Below are 20,269 nucleotides of genomic sequence, written 5' to 3'. Positions count from 1 at the left end.
TCCGTGCCCGCATGCAGCAAGACCTGGACAACATCTCGGCTTGGGCTGATAAGTGGCAAGTAACATTCACGCCAGGCAAGTGCCAGGCAATGATCATCTCCAATGAGAGAGTCTAACCACCTCCCCTTGACATTCAACGGCATTACCATTGCCGAATCCACCACCATCAACATCCTGGGGGTCACCATTAACCAGAAACTTAAATGGACCAGCCACATGAAAACTGTGGCTATGAGAGCAGGTCAGAGGCTGGGTATTCTGCGGTGAGTGACTCACCTCCTGACTCCCCAATGCCTTTCCATCATCTACAAAGCACAAGTCAGGAGTGTGATGGAATACTCTCCACTTGCCTGGATGAGCACAGCTCCAACAACACTCAAGAAGCTCGACACCATCCAGGACAAAGCAGCCCGCTTGATTGGCACCCCATCCATCACCCTAAACATTCACTCCCTTCACCACCAGCGCACCGTGGCTGCAGTGTGTACCATCCACAGGATGCACTGCAGCAACTCGCCAAGGCTTCTTCGATAGCACCTCCCAAACCCGCGACCTCTACCACCTAAAAGGACAAGAGCAGCAGGCACATGGGAACAAGACCACCTGCACGTTCCCCTCCGAGTCACACACCATCCCGACTTGGAAATATGTAACCGTTCCTTCGTCGTCGCTGGGTGAAAATCCTGGAACTCCCTACCTAACAGCACTGTGGGAGAGCCTTCACCACACGGACTACAGTGGTTCAAGAAGGCGGCTCACCACCACCTTCCCATGGGCAATTAGGAATGGGCAATAAATGCTGGCCTTGCCAGCGATGCCCACATCCCATGAACAAATTTTAAAAAAGGAATAATAATTGTACCAAAGTATGGGGAAAATATAACTGAATTTCCATGGGGATTGTCCTGATCTCTTGGCATAACCTTGGCGGGAGATTGGTAGAACTCGCTGTAAACGGCCATAGTTACGGTGGGAGATTGGGACAATGCAAGAAATTCAGGGTCATTAGATAAAATGCAAAATAAAATGACAGTACAATGATTGACTTTCAATGTAATTTTAGATTTATTACTTCATCCAATTGAATAGTGCAATCAACTATTCTCAGAGCAATTGCCAATCTGGACTTTTTCTCTCAACTGACGGCGTAATATTAAACACAATTTTCTGGAACAAAAATGTAGAATACTGCCAATAATTTTGTTATAAAGCATAATTTAGGAGAATTTGCCATGCTAATTGCACCACGAAGCAGCATCTCTAAGTATAAATGCAAGTATTGTTATTGAGAATGATTGTTTTCCAGATAATAGTTCACAGGCAAGTTTTGAGGCCTATTATCCTTCTTGAGGAAATAAGGGGATCAATTTTAACCTGGAATTTGTTTTGGGTGGGCGCAGCGCAGGGTGGGGGGAGCAAGAGCAATCGCTGCCCTAAATTTCAAGCCGGTGTCATTTATACTCTGGGCCTGATTTAAATGTTAGCAGTCCACTTTCCGCTACATGAGTGTCCTCCAGGCTCCACAAAAATAATCTGGACCGCTGCTGCACTGGGCCCCTCACCCTCCGCGATGTGGCTCACCCCTCGCACTTATCTTGCCAGTGGCTGGAATGGCCCGATTGAAGGGTTCTCAAAATTCCCACATTTTTCATATCATCAACGAGGATATGACTTTTGGAATTTTATTTGAAGACGAACCAACTGCTAGGTTTAAACATGGATCCCTGCAAGACATGCCCGGGCTTGTTGGGACAGAGTGGATTGTTCCTGAAAACCAGACAATGAGATTAGACAGAATACGCATTCTTCCCTTTAAAACAATCAACCCAGAGAAAGACTTCAGCTTACACGAAACTAAAGCCCATCAAAACCTTGCATAAATCAATCAATGCAATTATGCAAACCCATCAATACAATGGCTTTCAGTTCAAGCCTAGTTATGGGGACAGGAAACCAACAATCACCGGAAGAAGCCCACCATAATCAGACAAAGAACTAACCTTGTTTTGGGAATCAGATAAGAAATTCAAAAATCAGTATAACTGGGGACCAGTTATGAAGCAGGAAGATTGGTTTTGGAGCAGGTTCTAGGCAGTTCAGCTTTAAACAGCAGTTTTGAAGCAGCAAGAAGGCAGCCGCAGCCCTGCACGAAGATCGTCCACCCACAACTGCGCCTTACCGTACCAACAGACTCTATCCAACTGAAGAACCTTCGCAGATTCCACAGACCAGGACCACGTGGGGACGGCAGGGCCCAGAGGACACAAAGAGCGCACCCCAAAACTGCAACCGGCTTACCTGGCTGGATTTCGAACTGTCAAGGAACCCTGGTTTGGTGAGCATGATTCCTGACCTCTCCTAGTTCAATTTAGTTAGGTTTTGGGAGTGGGACAAGGGTAAGGGGATTAGTAGGGTGATTTTTCCCTCGTTATGCCGTGTGTTCCCCATTCTTAACTAAGGGTACTTTGTATCTCAGTATTATCCTAATGTTATAAGTTCATTTGTGACTTCAATAAACCCAGTTTCTTTTCTTGTACCAAAACCAGTTGTCTGCTGCATTTTTTGTCACAACCCCCAAATAAGACCAAGGTCTAGAACCCAGGGAGTGGGAGCGATTCGGACCGCTCAGTAGTCAGAGGTGAAGCTGACACACACCACCACCCCATACACGATGTTGGTAGGACATAATCCGGCAAGCTGCAGCGTGATGCCTGTTTGATGCCCCGCAGTTTGCTGGCCCAATGTTAATGAATCTCTTTGCCATGGATATCCGCCGGCCAGTCACCCAAAAACCAAAAGTTGACCCCTTATAGACCTGTATAATATTACCTCTCAGCTGCTGAAAAGCTCAAGTTTCTCCTGGTCTTTCCTCATAACTGAAACCCCTGACACTATGGATGAGCTCTCCACTCTCTTCTCTGCACATGTCTGGTAGGAATCTCTACACAGCAATCAGGATTGCAGGCCCTAGCTCATTTTGCTACTCCCCAGCCCAGGTTCTCTGAGGCCATTGTAGAAATCCTGCTGCTCGCCTGGCTGAGATCAGCTAATTCAGTACAGACTGGGTATCGAACTGGATTCGTTCTGGTCTTTATCCCTCAATACCGCACTGGACAGCCTACTTACCAACTGAAATACCAAGGGAATTACCTTTCTTAAAAGACTTTTATGTTGTGGGTGAATGCAATCTCACTAAATGGCACAGTAAAAGTAAAAATGTTCATTTGTCATCGACAAGCTCTGAGGTGATATTTTAGCAGAAACGTCGCTGTGTTTTTCTTACCAGACTGTGTATGCATTACATCAGTGGTGTTTCTTAATCCAACATATGTAAACTGGTAAAGTCTCCAATTTCTTTGGTCAGCAACTGCAACTGCATTGTGCTTCCAGCGATACTCAATTTCATTTTTCGGATAACCATCTGCAAAGGAAATTCATGAGAAATACAGCACAAGATGTTAACTGATGGCTACTTCAAAAGTCACTGGACATATTGGCCTAGATTTTCTGCTTGGGTTTTGCTGGCTCCCAGGCACAACTCGAGTGGAGTGCAGTGGGAGATTCTTTGGGAACTGCTCCACCGGCAACATGCTCATACCAGCCACTTCTGGCATTTTCGCTGGAAGTGAGATCATTGTTATAATACCTCTGATCTCAAACAATTTGGAAAAAAAAAATCTGCTCCTCTTCGGCTGTGCGAGGGGCTGCTGCCTAAGCAGGTCCGAGGCAGGCCTTCAAGGCCTGTTGCAGCCAGTCACTAGGTGCTCCCAGGTAACCCACCAAAGTTATTTAAATAACCCTGACTCCAGAAACTCAGTCGGGATCAGGGGTGATTCCTTATGACAAGTGAAAGCCCTGCCACATGGCACTTCAGCTAGCTTTGTGGTTGAGTGGAAGGTCTAGGCTATTCTAACTAAACAAGAATTAAATGGCCTTATTTATTGAGACATTGGCCCTGAATTTCTGCGGGGGTCGTCCCAATCTTCCTCTGAAGTTACAGAATCCCCATGGAGATTTAGGGCCAATGCTGTAATAAGTCAAAAGTTCAAGGTCAATGTTTATATATGGAGATGAGCCAGAACAGTCGTAGGTCATTCCTGTTATAGTGATGTTATGCACAAGTGACATAATGGTGTAAATTATATCAAATTATGGACCGGTGTCACTTATGAATAACGTCAACATGATAAAAATGAAATATGTCTCTTTTATCCACAAAAAAACAAGAAGAAGCTTGCCTGACATTTTCTCATGAAGCCAATGGGGTAAATTTCGATCTTCACCGCCAGGGTGGTAACCTGGTGGAACGGATCGTATACCCGTTGTGGAATTGATTTGAACGGAATGAATATCAGACAAGTTCTATGACGGGCAGACAATCCACTCCATCAGATTAACACCCAGGCGGTGACGATCAGGCGGTTTACCCCAAAGTCCCTTTAAAAAGTGGAGAAATAACAATTATTGACTGGCTACAGTAACATGGAACTTTGTTTATAAACTATTTCTCAGAAATGATCAAAGACTTATTATTAGTTTTAGTAATCAAAACAAAGACTGCATTTGAAAAAGGTTCAACTGGAACTCCATGCCTCAGTGAGTTTAACTTGGATTCAATCTAGCTCAGACAAGCTGTTAAGGGCCCTGAGTGAATAAGCTTGGGTATTCCCATTGGTCATGCATACTTTGAGCAAAACAAAACGTACCGTCAAATTTCGCATAGATTCAGCATTCTCTTTTTTGAGAGATAGTAGGAACCATGTGGGAAATGAAAATGTTTGGCAGATGCAGTGGAAAAGGTTTATTTCTGAGGCTAGGGTCTTAGTTCTAGTTGAAGAAAGCTAAGGGGCTTTAGTTTGAATTGGATATGTGGCATATCTCACTAGAGTGGGAGATGGAGGAGACTTGAAGCTGTCATTGACCAAAACTATATAAACGCACAGGGGCTGAAATTCTGCATGGGTTCCACCAATCTCCTGTTGTAATTATGGTGGGAGACCAGCAGAACTCCCAGGGAAATGGTGGAAACCCGATTGCGATGGATCCCACTGTTTCCAGGAGTTTCTAATTTGACTTGTAAGGAACCCCATACAAGGCAAGTGATGAACCATGGGAGAGGGAGGAGGTTACTGAGAACAGAACTAAGCCAGGAGTTCCTACTCCTGTTCAAGAGTTATGGTGAAAGATTAGGAGAATCCCCAATTTGATATCAAGAGCCCTGATATTTGTTAATCTCCTGCACATACACACATTGGTCACTTGATGACTCTGCAAGACCCAATTAAAGAAAGCTCCAAAAGTTGGAAAGTTTAACAGATTGGCACCCCATCCACCATCCTAAACATTCACTCCCTCCACCACCGGCGCACGGTGGCTGCAGTGTGTACCATCCACAGGATGCACTGCAGCAACTCGCCAAGGCTTCTTCGACAGCACCTCCCAAACCTGCGACCTCTACCATCTAGAAGGACAAGGGCAGCAGGCACATGGGAACAACACCACCTGCACGTTCCCCTCCAAGTCACACACCATCCCGACTTGGAAATATATCGCCGTTCCTTCATCGTCGCTGGGTCAAAATCCTGGAACTCCCTTCCTAACTGCACTGTGGGAGAACCTTCACCACACGGACTGCAGCGGTTCAAGGAGGCGTCTCACCACCACCTTCTCAAGGGCAATTAGGGATGGGCAATAAATGCTGGCCTTGCCAGCGACACCCACATCCCATGAACGAATTTTTAAAAAAGCCCAAAGCCTTCCCTTTCCCGACTTCAAAAATCTTCCCAAGGCACACAGGCTAGTGCATTTGCCCCAAAACATTACCTTCGCAGCCACCCTGCTCCTGAACAAACACATTCTTACCCAGCCCTGAAGTCCACCTTCCCCGTTGTTGGTATCTTCCTCCTTCCTAACTATTGAAAAGCCGCACTGCTCTCTGCACTCAGCCATGGTCTTCCCCTTTCATTCAACCCATCGACAAATTTGACCCCCCCCCCCGCCAAATGAGTATGCGGCAGAGGCTGGGTATAAGGGTAGGTATTACTCATCAACCCTCTACCCCCATCTCCATGAAAAGTATTTTCCTGAGTCTAGAATGGGAGGGAGATGAATTTCCGGCCTCTGGGATGGCAAAATTAAGGTCACCACAACCCATTCCCCATGGAGACAAATTTTGTGACCAGAGGAGAGGGAAGGTATAACTCACAGAACCCCACACACCAACCAAGAGGTAATTCCTTGTGTGAGGCGTGCAGAGCTTTAGTTAACGCCTCCCTGTTGCTGTCTGTTTGTTGGAGGAGAATTGGAAGATGGAAGATTTAGTTCACAACCTACTGGTTTTCCCCCCTTGTCCTGCCTCTATCTCCTCCCTGTTACCTTTCCCATAGCATTTTGTCCTCCCCCTTTCCCCTGCCCCCCTCTCTTCTCTCTGATGATGAACAGTGACAATGGACAATAATGAGACATAACACAAGTATTTAACGGTGAACATAGCCACTCAGGCAGAAAATTCAGATATAATCAAGAGACAAAGTCAAGGATTTTCTATTAGTTGTTGCCCACATGTAGAATGTTTAAAATATGTAGTAGTTGCAAGTGAACCACAATGATTTGATTGAAATGTTCAGTTAAATCAATTATTTTTATGCAACTGCAGATCACAGGATTATTGCTGTATCACAATTTTTTCCAGAATAAAATCATTCCTGTTTGTTCTAAAAAATTTAATATTTGTAAATTATACATTTAGCCTTCCAGGAATCAAAAGAGTTTGACAGAAGTCTTCTAAATATTAAATCATGAGAAAATCTTGTTCACATGATTCATAAAAAACAAAAAAGAGAAGAAATTACTTTCCAGAAATTGAAAGGATTTGATTAAAATCTTTGTACTAAATAGCAGAGCTTTATTCACACTATTCTAAAATAACTATCAGAAACAGACTCGTCATTTTTTTCTCGCTGCAATACATTTTGGGAATCATTAGATTAGATAGACTACTTTGTCACAGGCAGAGAGACCAGCGTGAAGGAAGCTAACATGTTAAGACAATACAGCTGCATTTGATTGATGGTGCTTTGAAGGATCACTGCATACAACAAGGCTGCAATGTACCATCAAGTTCATTCAGGCCATTATTTACTGAAGATAATGGTCTATTGATTATTGTATGCACCCTCCTAGTAATTTGCTGTTATTATAGCACTATATATATCCCAAATTATTTTGCATTAGAAGCAAAGTTGTACATTATGCAACACTTACAGCTTGAGAATTCCAGAGGGCACGAATGTTGATCCATAGGAAAGTCATGGAGCTGAAGATAACATTCAGCATTGATGGTTAACCTAATGTGGCAAATAAAAAGGGAAAAACAAAATGATCAATTTTGTAATTCAAAGTTAACATTAATTTTAATGATTTGAAATGAACATTAATGAAAATGTTATTTTGTTAAATTGACTGTAGTGTTGACGTTTAGAAACATAGAAAATCTATGGCACAGAAGGAGGCCATTCAGCCCATCCTATCTGTGCCAGCCTAATCCCACTTTCCAGCCTTGTAGGTTACGACACTTCAAGTGCATATCCAAGTACTTTTTAAATGTGATGAGGGTTTCTGCCTCTACCACTCTTTCAAGCAGTGAGTTCCAGACCCCCACCACCCTCTGGGTGAAAACATTTTTCCTCAGCTCCCCTATAATCCTTCTAACAATTACATTAAATCTATGCCCCCTGGTCACTGACCCCTCTGCTAAGGGAAATAGGTCTTTCCTGTCCACTCTATCTAGGCCCCTCATAATTTTATGCATCTCAATTAAATCTCCCCTCAGCCTCCTATGTTCCAAAGAAAACAACCCCAGCCTATTCAGAAGCAATCCAAAGAAGACCACAACCTGTGTTGCAGGTCTTTTAAAACAGTGACTATTGTCATGGAACAGCCATTTTAGAGTCACAGTGACATAGCCTCATGAATATATTAAATTTATATAGTCTCGGCAGAAATTTAAAAGAATAATTTTACTACTGAATGGGACAATAACTATGGATAAATACCAATAGATTTACTCATAGGGGCTGATAATTTAATGTCAGACACTGTGGAATGTTGGATGGAGACGCCTGCAGCCTGCTAAGTGCCTGAGGCACCCAGTATGGCCCAGTGCAGTCGGTTAATGTGAAGGGTGCTCAGGAATGCTCATTAGAGCCCCAAAAAGGATTAAACTTAGGGGATGCTGCAAGATGCAACTGGAGCACCTGACCAATGCTCCAGAACTGTAGGGGAGGCCACAAAGTCCTGACACCTCTACCTGGCGGCCCCTTTACCACTCCTACCTTGAGTTACCTCGATCCACACTCTTTCCCCCCTTCACTGGTTGTTGGCAGCCAAAATATCATCTCTGGTGCTCCCAACACATCATGATTGACATGCTGGAGCACCAAAATATTATTCAAATGAGGTGACCACCTGTTATCAGATGAGGTCAGCTCATTGCTACACAGGTGCACAAAGCCTGAACTGTGCTAACACCTGCACCACTGCTCAAGGACCAGATTACTAGCACCATAGAGCTTTCCCTGGGCCTCAAATAAATCTTGCAGTTCATGTTCTGTAATTATCTTCATGTAAACAACTGCTTCTTGGAAAGATAGAGAGGAAACTCTATGAATCAGCTCTCTGAAGTAAATTGATTCTCATTAGGGACTGGGCAAATTCACTGTACATAGATACTTAAAGCCAGCAAAGAAAGGAGACGCTTCTCAAAAAAGAGAAAGAACTTGCATTTATATAACGCCTTTCACGACCTTAGGATGTTCCAAAGAGCTTTAGAGCCAATTAAGTACTTGTTTTTTGAAATGTAGTCGCTGTTGTAATGTAGGAAACACGGCAGCCAATTTATGCACAGCAAGGTCTCACAAACAGCAATGAGACAATGACTGGATAATCTGTTTTAGTGATGGTGGTTGAGGGATAAATATTGGTCAGGACACCTGGGAGAACTCTCCTCCTCTTCTTTGAATAGTGCCATGGGGTCTTTTACATCCATCTGAGAGGGCCGACGAGGCCTTGGTTCAACGTCACATCTGAAAGATGGCGCCTTTGACAGCACTCCCTCAGTACTGCACTGAAGTGTCAGCCTAGATTATGTGTTCAAGTCTCTGGAGTGGGACTTGAACCTATGACCTTCTGACTCAGCGGTGAGAGTGCTACCAACTGAGCCATGACTGACACCTAAAACACAGGTTAACACAGGTTCCAGAGATGAAAAGACAATGCGGTAGACTTTCCATGGGGGTACCCTGATCTCCCATCGTAACTTCAGCGGAAAATCAGCTGGAAGCCCTAAGAAAAGGCTTAAACGGCTACTGACGACACATCTCTTGGGGTTTCAACCAATCTTCTGCCCAAGTTATGGCAGGAAATTGTGGAACCTGACAGAAATTATACACCAATGAGACAACTCAATGTACCACTCAAAGGTGATTTCACAAAACTAAGTTCCAGTGGGCATTATGGATGGGAAATCACAAGGAACATGTGCCTGAATTTGCAATATGCACAACTGACAGGCAAGGCTGCCTACCAGGAATATGATTTTGTAAAATTACCCCTCTTATTTCAATCTCCTCACATGAAGAATTACACTGACGTGGAATAGATCACTAAATAGGGCAGAGGAAATAGAAAACATAGAAACATAGAAACATAGAAAATAGGAGGAGGAATAGGCCATTCAGCCCTTCAAGCCTGCTCTGCCATTCAATATGATCATGGCTGATCCTCTATCTCAATACCATATTCCCGCTCTCTCCCCATACCCCTTGATGACTTTTGTGTCTAGAAATCTATCTAGCTCCTTCTTAAATATATTCAGTGACTTGACCTCCACAGCCTTCTGTGGTAAAAAATTCCACAGGTTCACCAACCTCTGAGTGAAGAAATTTCTCCTCATCTCAGTCCTAAATGTCCTACCCCATATCCTGAGACTGTGACCCCTCGTTCTGGTCCCCCCCAACCAGGGGAAACATCCTCCCTGCATCCAGTCTGTCTAGCCCAGTCAGAATTTTATACGTTTCAATGAGATCCCCTCTCATTCTTCTAAACTCGAGTGAATACAGGCCGAGTCGACCCAATCTCTCCTCATACGACAGTCCTGCCATCCCAGGAATCAGTCTGGTGAACCTTTGCTGCACTCCCTCTATGGCAAGTATATCCTTTCTTAGGTAAGGTACGGTAAGGAGGTAAGGTAAACAACTTTAATTAGAAACTTATGTATTTTTTATTTGTTCTCAGGATGAGGGCAATGCTAGCAATGCCACATTTATTGCTCTGATAACAATTGTTTGCCCACTTCAAGAGGACATTGAGAGCTAACCATGTAATGTATGCTAGATCACATAAGGGGTTCCAGATTCCCTTCCCTAAAGGACGTTAGCAAACCAGTAGCAATTTTACAAGGTTCCTGTAGCTTTCATGGGCATTTTTTCTGGTGCTAACCCGCAAATTAACACATTTATTAATTTCAATTGCACATTTTGCCACGGCAAGGTTTGAAGTCAACCTCAGTTTTGTTAGTGCAGAACCAGAACCACGACACGACTGTACTAATTTTTGTGTGCCACTTTCCAACTCCTGCTGAAATTTTCAACAACCTTCTGAGTCCTAATTTCAACATAGCATCATTTTTTTGTAATTTTTTTTCTGAAGTAGCTAATATTTTCCACAACTACAATGAACAAATCTGAACACAGACAACTTGAAATAATTACATGGGATACGAGCTTATACATTCTTAATGCATTTGTACGAAATTCCCTGCTTTAAAAGAAATGATGTGGAGATGCCGGTGATGGACTGGGGTTGACAATTGTAAACAATTTTACAACACCAAGTTATAGTCCAGCAATTTTATTTTAAATTCACAAGCTTTCGGAGGCTTCCCCCTTCGTCAGGTGAACGATGTGAAATGAAATCCTCGAAATGAAATCGCATTTATAATTCACAGAACAATGCTTGGTGAGTACAGACAGTTTTTTCAACTGCCCGTTGCCAAGGCAATCAGTGTGCAGACAGACAGGTGTTACCTGCCAGGTCTCACAGAATATACAAATCACCAAAAATAAACAACAAACAAAAAAAACAGAGATAGAGAGGTAGAAACATAGAAAAGACAGCAACTGACCCGTTATATTAAAAACAGATAACATTTGTTCGCTGGTGGGGTAACGTGTAGCGTGACATGAACCCAAGATCCCGGTTGAGGCCGTCCTCATGGGTGCGGAATTTGGCTATCAATTTCTGCTCGACGATTTTGCGTTGTCGTGTGTCTCGAAGGCCGCCTTGGAGTACGCTTACCCGAAGGTCGGTGGATGAATGTCCATGACTGCTGAAGTGTTCCCCGACTGGGAGGGAACCCTCCTGTTTGGCGATTGTTGCGCGGTGTCCGTTCATCCGTTGTCGCAGCGTCTGCATGGTCTCGCCAATGTACCATGCTCTGGGGCATCCTTTCCTGCAACGTATGAGGTAGACAACGTTGGCCGAGTCACAGGAGTATGAACCATGCACCTGGTGGGTGGTGTCCTCTCGTGTGATGGTGGTATCTGTGTCGATGATCTGGCATGTCTTGCAGAGGTTACCGTGGCAGGGTTGTGTGGTGTCGTGGACGCTGTTCTCTTGAAAGCTAGGTAATTTGCTGCGAACGATGGTCTGTTTGAGGTTGGGTGGCTGTTTAAAGGCGAGTAGTGGAGGTGTGGGGATGGCCATAGCGAGGTGTTTGTCCTCATTGATGACATGTTGAAGGCTGCGGAGAACATGGCGTAGTTTCTCCGCTCCGGGGAAGTACTGGACGACAAAGGGTACTCTGTTGGTTGCGTCCCGTGTTAGTCTCCTGAGGAGGTCTATGCGATTTTTTGCTGTGGCCCGTCGGAACTGTCGCTCGATGAGTCGAGCGTCATATCCCGTTCTTACTAGGGCGTCTTTCAGCGTCTGTAGGTGTCCATCGCGTTCCTCCTCGTCTGAGCAGACCCTGTGTATTCGCAGGGCCTGTCCATAGGGGATGGCCTCTTTGACGTGGTTAGGGTGGAAGCTGGAAAAGTGGAGCATCGTGAGGTTGTCCGTGGGCTTGCGGTAGAGTGAGGTGCTGAGGTGCCCGTCTTTGATGGAGATTCGTGTGTCCAAGAAAGAAACTGATTCTGAGGAGTAGTCCATGGTGAGCTTGATGGTGGGATGGAACTTGTTGATGTTATCGTGTAGTCTCTTTAGTGATTCCTTGCCGTGGGTCCATAGAAAGAAAATGTCGTCGATGTATCTGGTGTATAGTGTTGGTTGGAGGTCTTGTGCAGTGAAGAAGTCCTGCTCGAACTTGTGCATGAAAATGTTGGCGTTTGTTGTTTTTTTTTGGTGATTTGTATATTCTGTGAGACCTGGCAGGTAACACCTGTCTGTCTGCACACTGATTGCCTTGGCAACGGGCAGTTGAAAAAACTGTCTGTACTCACAAAGCATTGTTCTGTGAATTATAAATGCGATTTCATTTCGAGGATTTCATTTCACATCGTTCACCTGACGAAGGGGGAAGCCTCCGAAAGCTTGTGAATTTAAAATAAAATTGCTGGACTATAACTTGGTGTTGTAAAATTGTTTACAAACTTTAAAAGAAAGAAAGACTTGCATTTATTTGGCTCCTTTCATGACCTCAGGATGTCCCAAAGTGCTTTACAGCCAATGAAGTACTTTTGAAGTGAAGTCACTGTTGTAATGTTGTAAACGCGCCAACCAATTTGTGCACAGCAAGGTCCCATAAACAGCAATGAGAGCAATGAGATAATAACCAGATAATCTGTTTTAGTGATGTTGGTTGAGAGATAAATATTGGCCAGGACACTGGGGAGAATTCCCTTACTCTCCTTTGAAATAGTGCCATGAGATCTTTTACGTTCACCTGAGAGGAGAGACGGGACCTTGATTTAACATCTTATCCGCACTCCCTCTGTACTGCACTGGAGTGTCAGCCTGGATTTAATGCTGAAGTCTCTGGAGTGAGACTTGAACCCACAACCTTCTGACTCAGAGGCGAATGTGCTACTTTACTATCTTAATGCAAATATTAACCTGTTAGTATCCCATAACATAATCTCGAGTGTATTATATTAAACCCAACTTCTATAAAATATTAATCCCATTTATTGTTAAAGATCAAAATATCAATTACATTCATTCTTTAAGAGAATGACTGATAATAAATCTAGAGAAATATTTTCATGCAGCTCTCCTGGTGGCTGAGTGGATAGCACCAGTATGGTACTGAATCATATAGGCCAAAAAGGTCCCAAGTTGTCCTCTGATCTGTGCTGATTTAGCTAATCTCAGCCAGAATGCCAGTAGGATGATGGTGACTGTATTGTTCCCTCTAAATGGCAACAACCACTGATGTCCTTTCATCAGTGCCAGGAGTCTCCTGTATTTAAATTGCTGGGGGTCACTGGTTTTGGATGTGTGCCTAGGAGTCATTTTTGCTGGTACTGGCAAAGAGCTCATGCAATATCTTTGTCCCTCAGCTGCCCAGTGCTCTGAAGCATCCTGCTGCTGGAGGGCATCTCCTCAGGATTCACATTCATCTCCCAGAGGACAGAAGAGTACACATTTATAAGGCTTCTGAATCCCTCCCTGACAGATGGTTGCAAACCTTCTTTGATGGACTCCATGCCGTGGGTTAATGCATTGGCTGCTGGAGTTGCCAATAGCATTGGTGCCCCACACGAGCAGATGCCATTCAAGATAACTGATGATCCATCCCTTCTATCACTACAGGTATGCAGTCAAAGGATTTATCCACATGCTCCTTGTGTTCAAAAAGCCTTTGTTGAAATGCAGGAAGACAGTCCAAGAATATAAACAGGGCAGCCTGTGTCAGTGCCCTTCACCCTGCACTTTCTGGCCTATCATCAACCTCTGTCTCTTCTGCCCTTCACCCTGCACTTTCTGGCCTCTCATCAACCTCTGTCTCTTCTGCCCTTCACCCTGCACTTTCTGGCCTTTCATCAACCTCTGTCTCTTCTGCCCTTCACCCTGCACTTGCTGGCCTTTCATCAACCTCTGTCTCTTCTGCCCTTCACCCTGCACTTGCTGGCCTTTCATCAACCTCTGTCTCTTCTGCCCTTCACCCTGCACTTGCTGGCCTTTCATCAACCTCTGTCTCTTCTGCCCTTGCTCACCAATCTGCTGTGCAACTTTAAGCACTTCTTTGTGTCCCTCACTCTCTAAATTCCAAACCACTGGTTTATGTGCTTGCACTTAGCAATGCTGGGTGCTCTGTGCTACTCTGGCTCCTGCTGTGGACCAATGGCTCCTGCACCATCATCTATGAAGAGAACAGTGGGGACATTTATGAGTGCCTTAGCACACTTTTTTCAATTCACTATTTTCTTTGTGAGTAATCATCTGCAAATCTTTGCTTCCACTTTGAGAGCACAGAAACATTGATGTTCCATCCTCTGTCAAGTAGGAAAAGATAGAATAAATTTTGTACATACCAGCTTGTGTGCATCAGCAATCTCCCTGGTTTTACAGGCATACTGATAACGAACCTGCTGGAATAAACTAAGTTAATGTATAATCGGCCACAAGAACTGAAGTCATTTGAAAAACAAAACATAGGGTTTTGTAACCAGATCCAGTAGTATTTTTCTCTTAAAGATTACTGCAAACCTTACTTAGTCAGCTTAGTCAGTTATACATAAGGATTTTAACACTTTTTTTTACTCTGGAAGAATTTCAGGAACGGAATTGGGATGGTACCCTTCACACTAATTCCCCAGTCAATGACATTTAATGAAAGAAACCCTCCACTTAAAAATGAATATTTAAAGTCATGTTGCTGGCAAGAGTTTTAGTGCATAAATAGATTCTTTACCAGTACGCATGTAAAACCACAAGTCAGATGATTGCTAACAGATTCAGCATTGCTCCAAATAGACACCAATTTACAACCAAAATGGCCCATAACACTTTTAAAAACCCTGAGCGTTGGTGTCAGTTCTGAGTTCTTCATTTTAACTAGAAGGAAATGGAAATGCAGCATTCCCAACTAACTGGTTGATCCACAGCAATTGAGCATTTCATCCAACTGCCTTACCTTAGTGTGTACAGTATTTTTCCATCATTCCAGATTCGTAGCAAACGATTGGGAGTAGTTATCCAGTGAGCATCCGATTTTCTCGAGTTTCGGAAAAATGTGTCTGGGATCCAGATTTTGCCAACCATGTTACTATTTAGCATAAGAACCTTCATTGTACCATTAAATTTCAGTCGGCTATCATACCAAGACTGTGCAAAACATATGTCAATTGTATATTCCTGAAGAAAATAAGCAGAAATTTACATTACATATACCAGCTATTTTAACATTTTTCATTATCAAACTTTGAAATACATTTGCTGTGAATAATCCATTAATAAGTTACACCATTGCAGCATTTTCAATGCTTCAGAATTGCCCAGATATTCACAGCAGATCAATAACTCCAGCACATCACTAAAAAGGCCATGGACAAGTCTTCTGCACAGACCTCCTTCCAGCATTGAACCTAACTTGAGAGCAATGTCAAGACCAAAATGTCCTGAGAAATAAGGTTGATATTTCACTTGTAAAAAAAATCTTTTTCGACCAACAAATGGAAACCACTGTTAAAGATTATTCCAAAGAGTTTTCACAAAGCCAACATTAAATATTGTGACTGCAAATGAAAGGTGTAAAGATAATTCTTAGCATTCTGTTCAGAAACATGGGAAAAATTTGAACATGGCCAAACCTCAATAACTGGACAGAATCTACTTCATATATAATATTTGTGAATCAATATACATGTATGTTGCGACAAATATAAAGTCGTTCCACAACCTTGATGCACCCAGAGGCACTATGGATTTGTAAATGTGTCCTATTTCATTGTGGATCACTTATGAGACTGGGAACATATAAAGCAGGAATTCTCAATACATTTTCTGTTAATCAGCTCTCTGTGATTTCATTTGTGGTGGCAGCATGCAAATGTCTCTGATAGATCCTGTCTACCTATACTATTTCTCTTGCTAGTTTCTAAATTTGACCCTGCAACAAGCACGAGAGACATCTGAAGGTCAGAGCAGTGAGTTTTATGTAAATTATTAATTTGTTTTTATGCTAATTGATGTACTCTTCAGACCATATTCACGACCGCACATCCAGTTCTCAATAGGTGGTAGGATGAAAATCTCTGATCTGTAAATGTTTAAACATTTAAACAAATGAAACCGTACATGGGTGACTGGAGCACAATCTGTTTAAAGACTTGTGTCTTCTGCAGCAGAAAGGAAGTCAAGCCCCAGAGACACCCATCAGTTTTCAGGGTTTGGAGTCTCTGCCGCTGAGCTGTAACAATGTCCCCTACAATTATTTCTGATGTCTCCAGGACTTTGCAGTTATTCAAAAGTCAATATTTAAGTAATTACAGAAACAGCCATGCATGTCGTTAAACAGCAGTAGTGCTATTTGTTGGGTTCAAAGATTGTACTATATATCAATCTACAGATGCTGGATTTTTGCAGGGTAACATAATAGAAAGAGACAACAAGCATAGTGCAATATACTCTGCCAATGCAATGTACAGTCCTCTTAGGAGACATAATGGTCTTCAGATCCCTATCATCAATAACGATTAATCCAACTTTTTATTAGTGTGTCTATTGACACCACAGCGTCAGCCAATGAGTTGGAGGCGAGGCGGGACTTACAGCAGGGTTCACAGCAACAAAGCCTACTTACTCAGCCAACAGAGTCTGTTTAAACAGCACACCACAGAAAACAGTCTACAGAGTCTATTTATAGAGTCTCCACGAACTTCGGTAAACAGAACTCATGACGGAAACCGCACCCAACTTCTCCCAATGAAAGTAGAGTGATTTCTCCAGCAAAATGCAGTGAGTGGAGAATAATTGCATACAAATTATGTGCGTAACATCAATCCCAGTCACTTAAAACAGTGTGGTCTCCAGGCGTGATTGACGGGGGAATTACCCAGTCATCTCCATTCTAGCCGGGAATAGTGGTGTCACCAAATGCAGCCAACTTTTTTGAACAAATACAACTTCTGAGGGATTGTAGCAGTGGTGCAATGTTTATAATCGCTTTTAATTTTTTTCAAATCACGTGATATATCATGCAAGGGTTACTGCTGGCCTTTCACTATTTTGTATCAATTATTTAAAGTGATACTGCCAAGCAGTGACATGACTTAATGGCTCCTTTTTGGCATGATATCATCACATGTCTATGATAGGCAAACAAAGAGAAAAGGCTTGCAAAACACATATCTGTAAAGATAATGGTTCTTTAGAAGAAATATTGTATAACTATAAATGGTGGAGGGAATTGGTCATTTTAACTGCAGTGCCATTTTGAACAATTTTTCCTCAGAATATTGCAGAAACATAATAATACTATGAACAATATAATTAAAATGGAGTGGTGGTGAAGTGCACTGCAACAGGTTTGTTCCACCGTCGTAATAATATGTAGGTTCAATCCTCAGTCCTGCTAAGTTTCTGTTCTCATCTGTATCACTACAAAAGTGCTGAATGTAGGCCAAGCATGTCCCAGGGGGCAGTGCAATCAAAGACTGAGACATACCCAAACAAAATCTTACAAATCTTCTCGTGGTTGCAACAGAGTAGTTTTGGGAAAAGGCCTGGTAACACAGGGAATCTGAATATATAAAATGCTGTGAAGTACCCATTTGTAGGTACAAGCCTCCATTCCATGCAATTGGCCCTGAAATTCTGCCGAGAATAGCGGAACCCCCTGAGGAACGGTGTAAACAGCTGTTTTCAACCATTTAGATCACTTCTCCGGGGGTTCTGCCGATCTCCTGCAAAAGTTACGTCAGGAGACTGGGAGAACGCCATCGGAATTCCAAGGACATTTTTTTCCATATAAACTTGTGTTCTGTGTAACCTCAAGGGAAGCAATTGAAATTCATAAAGCTCTTCTGGATTTCATCGGAAAAGGGAAGAAATAGATAAAAAGAGCACACAATGGCTAATTTGGAAACCAGTGTGCCCCTGAAGCCCCACAGAGCAATGTTTTTCCTTGGGACTGTGCTGAATATTCTCACTCTTATTTTGAACAGTCTTTGATTAAAAAAAAGAGGTTTTATTGCAGGATAATGAACACATACTTGCAATAGCTAAGCCCATCCAGTTTATATTACTATCAAATAGTCGGTAGTTCTCCCATATTGGAATAGATCTTTGCGTACTGGCAAAATTCGGTGCTGAATAGTTAAGGACTGATGCTCATCTAGCCACAAGTGTAGTGAGTGAAATTCTGGCCTGATGAAGGGCGAAGAGCAGACAGGTTGGCCGACGGCGACCAGAATTTGGGGCAGGGCACAATTCTGTTGGGATTTCACCCTACTTTTTCAATGCAGCCATATTCCGGCAGGCTATCCATGGGTGGACATTCTGCCCGCCCTCCTACAGTGAAGAAGCATGTCCATGGGAATTGTAAGGCCGCACTGTAAATTTTGCCCTTTGCATCTTTATAAGGCCTTAGACCCATTTAAATCTTAAATTTTTTAAGTTAGTAAATGACATACACTTATGAAATTAATATTTTTCCCCTCCAAATTAAATGGAATATTTCTGTAGACTACAAGATTAAAAATCCTCCAAAAGAGTGTTTATAATGGCATATCATGAATTTCCACAACAAATATACAACATAAATCTAAGTGGTCCTTATGTTGCATATTTTAGGAAAGGTTTTCATAATGAGGCCAGTTTTTTTACATTACATCAAGGATATATATTTATAAGAAGTAATATAAATTAGGAAATTATTCAAGGTCAGAAACACTTTGGGACCGATTTTAGCACCCGCTATCGGGTGCGTTCTCGGCGGGGGGGGCCTCGAAAATCGTAAAATCCAGGATCCCGACCGGATCCCGCCTCGATCCCGCCCACTTCCGGGTTCCCCGCTGACACGCCGGCGTGCGCGCGCAGCCACTGCTGGTGGGAATCCCGCAGGCAATTAAAGCCAGCGGGATGCCACTTGAGAGTATTTATGTAGCTATTTCAGGTCATTAACTGACCTGATTAAGGGACTGTGTGTGATTTTGGATCAACATGGGACTGTTTCCCACACTGAGGGAAACACTCCCAGATCGAATGGACGTGTTGCAGCTGTCAGCCTGTGGCAGCTGCAAAGGTCCATTTAATAGGGGGGGGGGGGAGACCCTCACCCATTGCAGGAGGCCACTCTGTCACTTGGGACAAAGTTTGGCCTCCACCACCCTCCTCCTGACGGTCAAAGTCACCAACCTGCACACTTACCCCGGGGTCCGGAGACATGTACCTACCTTGCGGACCCCCTCAGATGTACATCTTCCGCATGGGGGCCGCCGTAGCTGCAGTCATGACCTCCTCGGAGGGCGAACAGCATCACCAGCCTCACCAGCCTCGCCATCCACGCCGTCCACCTCTGACACGTGGAGCTCCACAACAGAGTGCTGTGACACATCCACCTGTGCAGCAGGAGGGAGGGCTACCGCAGAGAGAGATGCGTCGCAGAGGGCACTACCCTCGCCACAGGGTCCACAGACCGAGGCTCAGCCTCCTGGACCTCTCTAAGCAGCAGTACACACGGAGGCTCAGAGTCACTCGACATGTAGCCGTGGCCATCTGCAGCCTCTTTCATGCCGAACTGCTCCTGGCTGGCCCGTGCACCATCTTCCTACCTGTCGCTGTCAAAGTCACCACTGCCCTCCCGAACTTCTCCTCCACAGCCTTCCAGGGTGCAACCGGGGACATCGCCGATGTCTCTCAGTCGTCTGCGCAGAAGAGCCCTGCAAATACACCTACACCACTCTGCAGTGACACAATGGGTGGCACCAGTTGTGGGTCCTCATAGTGATACCCAGGAGCGGGCATTATTGCACAAACCGGACAGGATTCGCGAAGACATGGCAGTAGTGGTGCCAATATAATATGTAATGTGAGTTGTTCTGAAATTCAATAGAAGTAACAACCATGACAAACCCTCAAACACCCTTGTGCATCCCCTTCATGCTCATGACACGTTTGCCTTACGCTGCCTACTGCACATATGTGATGCATGCTCTGTGGCTGCAGCACAGGTGGTGGCAGGTTGAGTGAGGCTGGCCGTGAGAGAGATGCACGAGAGGATGAGTATGGGATAGAGCCATGAGATTGTATGAGGATTGGGTTGCGTGGT

General features: G+C 43.8%; 1 protein-coding gene across 1 annotated transcript in view; it reads right to left on the bottom strand.

Moving 5' to 3' along the window:
• gabrg1 (gamma-aminobutyric acid type A receptor subunit gamma1) overlaps positions 1–20,269 on the bottom strand; it is a 182,357-nt gene that overhangs the window by 28,220 nt on the left and 133,868 nt on the right. The window contains exons 4-6 of the mRNA XM_067988234.1: positions 15,134–15,354; positions 7,264–7,346; positions 3,284–3,421 (exon numbers count right to left, since the gene is read on the bottom strand). Coding sequence (XP_067844335.1) covers positions 3,284–3,421; positions 7,264–7,346; positions 15,134–15,354 — 442 coding nt within the window. The remainder of the gene's footprint in view (positions 1–3,283; positions 3,422–7,263; positions 7,347–15,133; positions 15,355–20,269) is intronic.

This window comes from Heptranchias perlo, chromosome 1 (genome assembly GCF_035084215.1).
Source record: "Heptranchias perlo isolate sHepPer1 chromosome 1, sHepPer1.hap1, whole genome shotgun sequence".
Lineage (NCBI taxonomy): Eukaryota > Metazoa > Chordata > Chondrichthyes > Hexanchiformes > Hexanchidae > Heptranchias > Heptranchias perlo.
This window is presented reverse-complemented; position numbering and strand designations above follow the sequence as displayed.